This window comes from Myotis yumanensis, unplaced genomic scaffold (genome assembly GCF_028538775.1).
Source record: "Myotis yumanensis isolate MYYU_CA2020_CCGP unplaced genomic scaffold, mMyoYum1.0.hap1 SCAF_5, whole genome shotgun sequence".
NCBI classification, from domain to species: Eukaryota; Metazoa; Chordata; class Mammalia; order Chiroptera; family Vespertilionidae; genus Myotis; species Myotis yumanensis.
Genome location: NW_027223756.1, coordinates 33,510,324 through 33,520,092, shown reverse-complemented (window position 1 = coordinate 33,520,092; position 9,769 = coordinate 33,510,324). Strand labels below are relative to the sequence as shown.

Sequence of the window (9,769 nt, the reverse complement as noted above, 5' to 3'; positions counted from 1 at the left end):
CTGCAGCTCGCAAGCCACATGCGGTTCTTTGGCCCCTTGAGTGTGGTTCTTCCTAAGCCTTAGGAGTACCCTAATTAAGTTAATAACAATGTACCTACCTATATAGTTTCAGTTTAGAAAATTTGGCTCTCAAAAGAAATGTCAATCGTTGTACTGTTGACATTTGGCTCTGTTGACTAATGAGTTTGCCGACCACTGGGTTAGGGGATAGTTGTCGGGGAGGATACGGAGGAAGGAAGGGTGAGGGGAATGGCATAGGCACACTGGGACCTTCATTTTCTGGGGTTTTAAAGGCTGGGCGTTCAGGAGTGGATCAATAGGATATTCATCAGCTTTACCAAAATGAGATTTATTCTCTTAATTTGTCTTTGGGTGGGGTTGTCAAATGGCACTTAATTGGATTTCTGTTGTCTGTCTCCCTGAGTTGGGTGATTTTACCCTCTGTTTGGGGTGGAGAATTGCAAACCATTTACATACTCTTAGTTTAGGGAAGAGAACATTGACTAGGTGGCTGCAAACTGCTGTTTAAGCATCCGTGTTCGTTTCCCTATTCCACTTGTCCTGCAGTTTCCCTAGCTTCTTACTACTCTCTAACACTTGGAACTTAGGAGAGAGAGAGAAAAGGAAAACATGCCTGGGGGAAGGGAATAGGGAAAGGCGTCTGTGTGCTCCATAGAGAGAGCTGCCCAGAAAGCAAGTCTGAATGGTTTAGCTTACTGTAAACTCTTAGAGGAGGAAATAAAACTGCCATTGACACGTGCTGTTCAATGTGCCCTTAGTGAACTTTCGCGTGACTATGCTATGAATCAGCGAGTTTCAAAATTAAAATTACTTCTAAATCCTCAGGTCAAAAAGCAAGGCCTCCGCCGCGGTGATTACACTTTCAACACACGTACATAATGAACCACCTCTTTTTAAAAATGTTCTTACAATTTACACCTGCAATACAATGAAATACTGCAATGAACATTACTCCAGCTACCAGACATATAGTCTCAATAGAGGATGATGACGTCTGTAGTCTCAGGTAACCTTCACAAAAAAACCGGGGACAGGAACTGTCAGTCCCATTTCCCGAAAGCGGCCAGTGAAACCCTGATTGCGCTAAGATCCCGGCCCCGCCGGCGAGGTGACGTTTACGACGGCGGGGATTTCCGTACCGGTGACACACGCCACTTCCGGCCGGTGGTGAGAGTCAGTGACGTGGCAGGCCAGGCCGAACACGGTCCTTAGGGCCGGGACACCCGGGGCTGTCAGCTGGCCTCCGGGCAGCCCCGCCGGGAGAGCAACGACTGCGGCGGCAGTCGCCAGCCCGGAGCCGGAAGTGCCACGTGTCCCCATTGCGCCTGCGCGGCCGGCGGCTGACACTTCCGGCAAGGGCCTCTCTTCTCTCCGGGCTTGGCTGCCTCCTTCCAGCACCGCGTTCCCGGCCCCACCGACGTGACTACCTACCCTCAGCTCCCAGGCCAAGTCGTGGCCGCCGGTGGGCTGGGGAGAATGTGGCGCCGGGCCTAGGGCTTGATGCGCCTCCCTCTCTCCTCCCCGCCCTCTGTCCACAGTCGTTCTTTCCCTTCGCTTCCAGTAGTCGCCTTTCATCTCTTCGCTCGGCGCTGTCGCTTATCGCGACCAGCCCCTTCCAACCCGGATAACCACCGTCGTCATGTCCCAGCCGGGGATACCGGCCTCCGGCGGCTCCCTAACCGGCCCCCAGGCCCAGAATGGGGCCGCCTCGGCCTCGGGGTCTTCCTATACCAACGGTAGGTGCCACTCGGGGGCGCAGGGAGGGCGCAGCCTGGGCCCGGGCTCCCGCTGAACTTTGGTTGCTGCCGCCGCCTGAGGCGAGAAGAGGGGAGGTGACATCCCGACCTGGGTCTGAAGCCGGTGGCGGTGGGCGGCTGGGCCACGGAGACAGCGGCGAATATGCACCCGCTACTCCTGGCTCGTCGTAGTGTTTTATGGTTGTTTGTTTATTCATTTGTCCAGGAAACAGTTCACGAGCACGTGTAAACCTGGGTGAAAACTAGATTCTGTCCAGACCTCAAAACTCGCATATAAAGCTCATAGTTGTTTCTGTGCCACCCCACCCGTCTTATAGAGAGCAGATTCGGAGTCTGATTCATTTCGCTCCTGCAGGGCCTGCGGTGGGATGGGGGCCATACTCAGTCGGAATTTGTGGAGATTAATGAGTGATCGTACTTCCCCGAGATCCCTTTATTGCCAGTTCATCTTTCCCAGAACCTTCCTCGAATTCTGCTTAGGCCACCTGTTCGGTTTTGAGGCTTTGGCAGAACCCGAGGGGAGGATTTCCTATTTGATTTCCAGAGGTCTCTACATCCCTTGGAAAGTGGTCGGGCACAGCTCTGAACCGCTGATGAGAGTGTGCATGTGAGACTATAATTTGTCATTTGGTGTGAGAGTATTTTACGATTTTTTTTAACCTCTTATAGGATTTTAAAAATTGTACTGCGTTGTGATTTTTATTATGATGGTTATAATAAAGATAGATTGCCAAGTTACCAATTTACCTACATATCTTTGGTTCATGGAAACAAAGCCAGAATAATACTAAAATACTGAGATTTCCATTGGAATCTAAAATTTCTGTGAAGTTCGAGAATATAGGCAATGACTAAAATAGCTAATTTACATTATTTTTAGAGAAGACTATTGTCTTTTTTTTTTTTACAAAGAAAGCTCTAAAAGACTTTTAAAAATGTCTGTGAGTGGGCAGAAGCAAGAGTAAGTGGGGGTAAGCACTGAAATGGTGTTTAATCGAATCAATTGTTCTTTCTCAAATTTATGGTAACATTGTGTGAATTACATTTATTTTAAACTATTTACTGACGTTTACGCTGTGGATGAAATCATTTAAAGAAATTTACTTTAAGCGATAAACACTTAAACAAGATGTCATATGGCTATGGCTTTTTCTTATCTATAAATTTCAATTTTTCATGAGCTTTAAATTTTTTTAATTTTTTGATTTTAGAGAGAGGAAGGGAGAGAGAAACATCGATTTGTTTTCCTCCTATTCATGCATTCATTAGTTGCTTCATGTATGTGCCCTGAGGATTGAACCCACGACCTTGGCATATGGGGACCACTCTCAAGCCAACTGAGCTACCCAGCCAGGGCTGAATTTACCATTTAAAACTCATATAAAATTGCCCTGCCCTGGTAGCTCAGTTGGTTAGAGTGTGGTTCTGATATTCCAGGGTTTTGGGTTCAATCCTCGCTCAGGGCACATACAAGAATCAATAATGAATGCATGAATAAGTGGAACAACAAATCGATGTTCCTCTATCTCAGTGATCGGCAAACTGCGGCTCACGAGCCACATGCGGCTCTTTGGCCCATTGAGTGTGGTTCTTCCACAAAATACCAACTTCTGTGCATGGGCCACAAAGTTTCAATCGCACTGTACATGCGCGCCTGCACGTGGTATTTTGTGGAAGAGCCACACTCAAGGGGCCAAAGAGCCTCATGTGGCTTGCGAGCCGCAGTTTGCCGACCACTGCTCTATCTCTCCCTTCTCTCTTTTTTTTTCTAATATATTTTTATTGATTTCAGAGAGGAAGAGAGAGGGATAGAGAGATAGAAACATCAATGATGAGAGAGAATCATTGATCGGCTGCCTCCTGAATGCCCCCTACTGGGGATCAAGCCTGCAACCCAGGCATGTGACCTTGGCCAGAATTGAACCTGGGACCCTTCAGTCCGCAGGCAGATGCTCCATCCACTGAGCCAAACCGGCTAGGGCTCTCCCTTCTCTTTTTAAAAATCAATAAATAAAAAATTTTTAAATAAAATAAATATCCTCCTGTATAATAAAAGCCTAATACAATGGGGTCTTGACTTACGAGTGTCCCTACTAACAAGTTTTTCGAGATACGAGCCGTCTCTCGGCCGATTTTTTGCTTTGTTTTTTTTTTTTTTTTTTTTTTTTTTTTTTTTTTTTTATTTGGCTTATTCTTTTTTTTTTTTTTAGAAATTTTCAAGCTTTATTTATTTTATTATTTTTTTTTTTTAATAATTTTTATTTCTTAAAGTATTACAAAGAGTATTACATATGTCTCCTTTTTCCCCCCCATGACATTCCCCCAGCCCCTACCCCCCGCCCCCCCCCCCCCCGCCCCGTGTCTTGTGTCCATTGGTTAATCTTATATGCATGCATATAAGTCCTTCAGTTGGTCTCTTAATCCCCCCCCCAACCCTCCCCAGGCTCCCCATTGTAGTTTAACATTCTGTTCAATGTTGCTCTGCTTCTGTATCTACACCTGTTCATCAGTCCATACTGGTCCCCTTTATTTGTCCCAACCTCACTGGAGTAGTCTCAACCTCACCAGGGCCGTCTGAGCCTCACCAGGGCCATTTCAACCTCACCGGGGTCGTCCCTACCTCACGGGGGCCGTTTCAACCTCACCGGGGTCGTCCCTACCACGCCGGGGCCGTTTCGACCTGACTGGGGTCGTCCCTACCTCACGGGGGCTGTTTCAACCTCACCGGGGTCGTCCCTACCTCACGGGGGCCGTTTCAACCTGACCGGGGTTGTCCCTACCACGCCGGGGCCGTTTCGACCTGACTGGGGTCGTCCCTACCTCACGGGGGCCGATTCAACCTCACCAGGGTTGTCCCTACCACACCGGGGCTGTTTCAACCTGACCGGAGTTGTCCCTACCACACCGGGGGCGTTTCGACCTGACTGGGGTCGTCCCTACCTCACGGGGGCCGTTTCAACCTGACCGGGGTTGTCCCTACCACGCCGGGGCCGTTTCGACCTGACTGGGGTCGTCCCTACCTCACGGGGGCTGTTTCAACCTCACCGGGGTCGTCCCTACCTCACGGGGGCCGTTTCGACCTGACCGGGGTTGTCCCTACCACGCCGGGGCCGTTTCGACCTGACTGGGGTCGTCCCTACCTCACGGGGGCCGTTTCAACCTGACCGGGGTTGTCCCTACCACGCCGGGGCCGTTTCGACCTGACTGGGGTCGTCCCTACCTCACGGGGGCTGTTTCAACCTCACCGGGGTCGTCCCTACCACACCGGGGCCGTTTCGACCTGACTGGGGTCGTCCCTACCTCACGGGGGCCGTTTCAACCTGACCGGGGTTGTCCCTACCACGCCGGGGCCGTTTCGACCTGACTGGGGTCGTCCCTACCTCACGGGGGCCGTTTCAACCTGACCGGGGTTGTCCCTACCACGCCGGGGCCGTTTCGACCTGACTGGGGTCGTCCCTACCTCACGGGGGCTGTTTCAACCTCACCGGGGTCGTCCCTACCTCACGGGGGCCGTTTCAACCTGACCGGGGTTGTCCCTACCACGCCGGGGCCGTTTCGACCTGACTGGGGTCGTCCCTACCTCACGGGGGCCGTTTCAACCTGACCGGGGTTGTCCCTACCACGCCGGGGCCGTTTCGACCTGACTGGGGTCGTCCCTACCTCACGGGGGCTGTTTCAACCTCACCGGGGTCGTCCCTAACACACCGGGGCCGTTTCGACCTGACTGGGGTCGTCCCTACCTCACGGGGGCTGATTCAACCTCACCGGGGTCGTCCCTACCACACCGGGGCCGTTTCGACCTGACTGGGGTCGTCCCTACCTCACGGGGGCTGTTTCAACCTCACCGGGGTCGTCCCTACCTCACGGGGGCCGTTTCAACCTGACCGGGGTTGTCCCTACCACGCCGGGGCCGTTTCGACCTGACTGGGGTCGTCCCTACCTCACGGGGGCCGTTTCAACCTGACCGGGGTTGTCCCTACCACGCCGGGGCCTTTTCGACCTGACTGGGGTCGTCCCTACCTCACGGGGGCTGTTTCAACCTCACCGGGGTCGTCCCTACCACACCGGGGCCGTTTCGACCTGACTGGGGTCGTCCCTACCTCACGGGGGCTGTTTCAACCTCACTGGGGTCGTCCCTACCACACCGGGGCCGTTTCGACCTGACTGGGGTCGTCCCTACCTCACGGGGGCCGTTACAACCTGACCGGGGTTGTCCCTACCACGCCGGGGCCGTTTCGACCTGACTGGGGTCGTCCCTACCTCACGGGGGCCGTTTCAACCTCACCGGGGTTGTCCCTACCACACCGGGGCTGTTTCAACCTGACCGGGGTTGTCCCTACCACACCGGGGCCGTTTCAACCTGACCGGGGTTGTCCCTACCACGCCGGGGCCGTTTTGACCTGACTGGGGTCGTCCCAACCTCACGGGGGCTGTTTCAACCTCACTGGGGTCGTCCCTACCACACCGGGGCCGTTTCGACCTGACTGGGGTCGTCCCTACCTCACGGGGGCTGTTTCAACCTCACCGGGGTCGTCCCTACCACACCGGGGCCGTTTCGACCTGACTGGGGTCGTCCCTACCTCACGGGGGCTGTTTCAACCTCACCGGGGTCGTCCCTACCACACCGGGGCCGTTTCGACCTGACTGGGGTCGTCCCTACCTCACGGGGGCCGTTTCAACCTCACCGGGGTTGTCCCTACCACACCAGGGCCGTTTCGACCTGACTGGGGTCGTCCCTACCTCACGGGGGCTGTTTCAACCTCGCCGGGGTTGTCCCTACCACACCGGGGCCGTTTCGACCTGACCGGGGTCGTCCCTACCACACCGGGACCGTTTCAACCTCACCGGGGCCATCCCAGCCTTACCGGGGAAACAGGATGTTTGGCCCTCTGTCCCCTGCCGGCGGCTCCCCACTAGACAAAATCTCCAGGCATTCCTGGTGGTTGCACATCCAGCGCTCCTGCCCTCCACCAAGTGCACAGACTGCCTGTCTGCTGTCCCGCAGTGCCCCACCAGAGACTGGGACCAGTGGGCATGTCTGTGCGCTTGCTGGTACAGCAGTTCCACAGTGCCGGCCGAGTCAGGCCCAGCCCTGGCCGGCCCCGGACCCGACTCTGCCCCCCGATTGCGTCCCTCCCAGATGCAAGGAGCTGAAATCTGCAGCCTGCTGGGATGGGCTCTGTACTTGGTGCTTCAGCACATCCTACTCAGTCTCTATGCGCTTCTTTCTATGCGAGGAGTTGAAATCTGCAGTTTGTTGGGTTGGGCTCTGTACTTGGTGTCACATCCTACTCAGTCTCAATGTTCTTTCTCTCCTTCCAGTTGTAGAGCTTCCACTGGGCCAACTTTCCCATGGTTCTGTATGATAGGTGTTTGTCTGATATTTGGTAGTTTCGATGTTGTTGTGTGAGGTAGCACGCACAGGTCTCTTCCTTATGCCGCCATCCTGGTTCTCCTGGGTCTGCTTCTTGAGTGTGTCTCTCATGGCTGCGAGCAGTTGAAGTCTGCAATTTGTTGGGATAGGCTGCAAAAGCGCAGGTGGGTCTTTTTGTGCACCTGGCACAGCTTGGATGGGGATGTAAATTGATTAAGGCTGAGACTCAGGGAGTCGCCATGGCGGAGCAAATAGCACTGGCTGAGTCTCCGCGGCCCCTTGACTCTCTGCCAGGGCTTTGTGTCCCCCAGTGCCAGCGAGCAGCTGTGCAACAGAGTCTCCCTCGCTTTCTGATGGCTGCAAGGCCGTGCTGCCTCTCCCCGTAGGGTCTGGTGCTTCATGATCCCGCCTGAACCAGCTCAGTGGATTTGAAAGTTTGCAGAAGAAAAGGCGCTTCTACTTGTGGGTCTGGCACAGCCCAGATGGGAATGTAAATTGCGTAGGGCGGGGTCACAGGGAGTCGCCGGGGCGGAGACTCAGCGGCCCCTTGCCTATCCAGGACTCCAGGACTTTGTGTCCCCCAGTGCCGGCGAGCAGCCGAGCGCCAGAGCCTCCCTCGCTTCCTGACCGCTGGAAGGCCGTGCCGTCTCTCGCCTTGGGGCCTGGGGCCTCAGAGACCCGCCCGAACCAGCTCAGTGGATTTGAGAGTTTGTAAAAGCACAGTCATTCCCTCTTGTGCCTCTGGCACAGCCCTGAGGGTAGGGCGGGGTCACAGGGAGTCGCCAGCGTGGAGGAAATAGCGATGGCGGAGTCTCCGCGCCCCTTGCCTCCCCGGGACACCAGGACTTCTTGTCCCTCGGTGCCGGTGCCGGCGAGCAGCCGCGTATCAGAGCTTCCCTCGCTCTCCGACCACTGCAAGGCCGTGGCCGCCTCTCCCTGTGGGATCTGGGGCCTCAGAGACCCGCCCCGAGCAAGCCCAGAGGATTCGAGGGTTCGTAAAAAACCGAGAATCCATTTGCAGCCCGCGTGGCGTGTGACTGCGTACCTCTGGTTTTGGTGCCTCCGTAGCTCCCACTCAGTCTCACTGCGCTTCTTTCTTTTCCTCCAGTTGTAGATCTCCCACTGGGCCAACTTCCCCATGGTTCTGAGTGGCGGTTGTTTACTTCATAGTTGATAGTTTCAATGATGCTGTGAGAGAGCAGCACACACAGGTCCGCTCCCTACGCCGCCATCTTGGTTCTCCTCCGATTTTTTGCTTTGAGTTTCGAGCTAAAATTCGGGTTATGAGCCAGCTTCAGATACCCCACCGCTAGTTGGCGCAGCGAACGTCACAGTAAACGACACAACATCAGCCCAGCATCACGTGTCTCACTCGTTCACTTTTGATTTGACATGTGAGTGATTTGAGTTATGAGCTCTGTCACGGAACGAATTAAACTCGTAAGTCAAGGCCCCACTATATGCTAAGTGTCAGGTCATCCTGTCCATTCAACCAATCAAAGCGTAATATGTTAATGATATGCCAAAGCCACTCAACCACTTGCTATGACCTGCACTGACCACCAGGGGGGAGACCGTTGACCGGTTGACCAGTCGCTATGACGTGCACTGACCACCAGGGAGAAGACACTCCAACTGATAGGTTAGCTTGCTGCTGGGATCTGGCTGATGAAGACTGAGGGCGATGGGCCGGACATACCCTAGAGCCCTCCCACCATCCCGCCCAGGCTGGCCAACCTCCCGCGTCCCTCCCCGGCCCGATCATGCACTGGTGAGGTCCCTTGGCCTGGCCTATGCTCTCTCAAAATTGGGATTGAGGGCCTCCCCCCCACCCCCACCCCCCACACTCAGTGCACAAATTTTGTGCACCAGGCCTCTAGTATTAAATAAATACATAAATGGCAAATCCTACCAATGTGCTTGTAAGCTTATATGAAAGTATAGTTTTGTTAATTTTGAAATGTCAAAGGAATTTAGCCACTGTGATATGCTGTTTTGGAGATGTTGTCATTATGTTGATTTGATCCAGTCCAACAGACATTTGTTGCATGCCTTCTAAGTCCTGTCCTTGGGGAAATGGAACCCAAGGTACAGTCCCCTCCTTGTACCTACAGGTTCCCTAGAGCCAAGTGGGGATTCACATATGGAATGAAATCATAGAACTGCATAAATACAAACCTTTTAAAATATATAATTGACAGTCTTTTTATAAACCTCATTTCTAAAGTTCTTTTTGTAGAGGTAGTCCCAGTAAAATAGCTAATGTCCTATATTGGATTCATTTTTTGTGCATCCCACTAATAATAAAGAGAGTATGGATATGGTGGAGAATTAGAGAGGAGGTTATTTCTCTAGAAGTTGAAAACATAGTTCAGTGCTGGAATGTAATTTTATTTTGGTTAATTCTTTCAAGGCAGTTATTGCTGCTTAAATATTCATAGAGCCCTGGTCAGGTGGCTCAATTGGTTGGAACATTGTCTCCATACACCAAAAGGTTGTGGGTTTGATTCCCTGTCAGGCCACATACCTAGGTTGCAGGTTCCATCCCTGATCGGAGCGAGTATGGAAGGCAACTGATCAGTTTCTCTTTCATGTCCATGTTTCTCTCTCTCTCTCT

General features: G+C 53.2%; 1 protein-coding gene across 2 annotated transcripts in view; it reads left to right on the top strand.

The window, feature by feature from the left end:
- Positions 1–1,357: 1,357 nt before the first annotated feature.
- The window catches only part of SEC24A (SEC24 homolog A, COPII coat complex component), a 64,404-nt gene continuing 55,992 nt past the window's right edge, over positions 1,358–9,769 (top strand). For both annotated transcript variants that reach the window (XM_070414982.1, XM_070414981.1), the window contains exon 1: positions 1,358–1,757. In XM_070414982.1, coding sequence (XP_070271083.1) covers positions 1,661–1,757 — 97 coding nt within the window. In that variant the 5' untranslated portion in view covers positions 1,358–1,660. The remainder of the gene's footprint in view (positions 1,758–9,769) is intronic.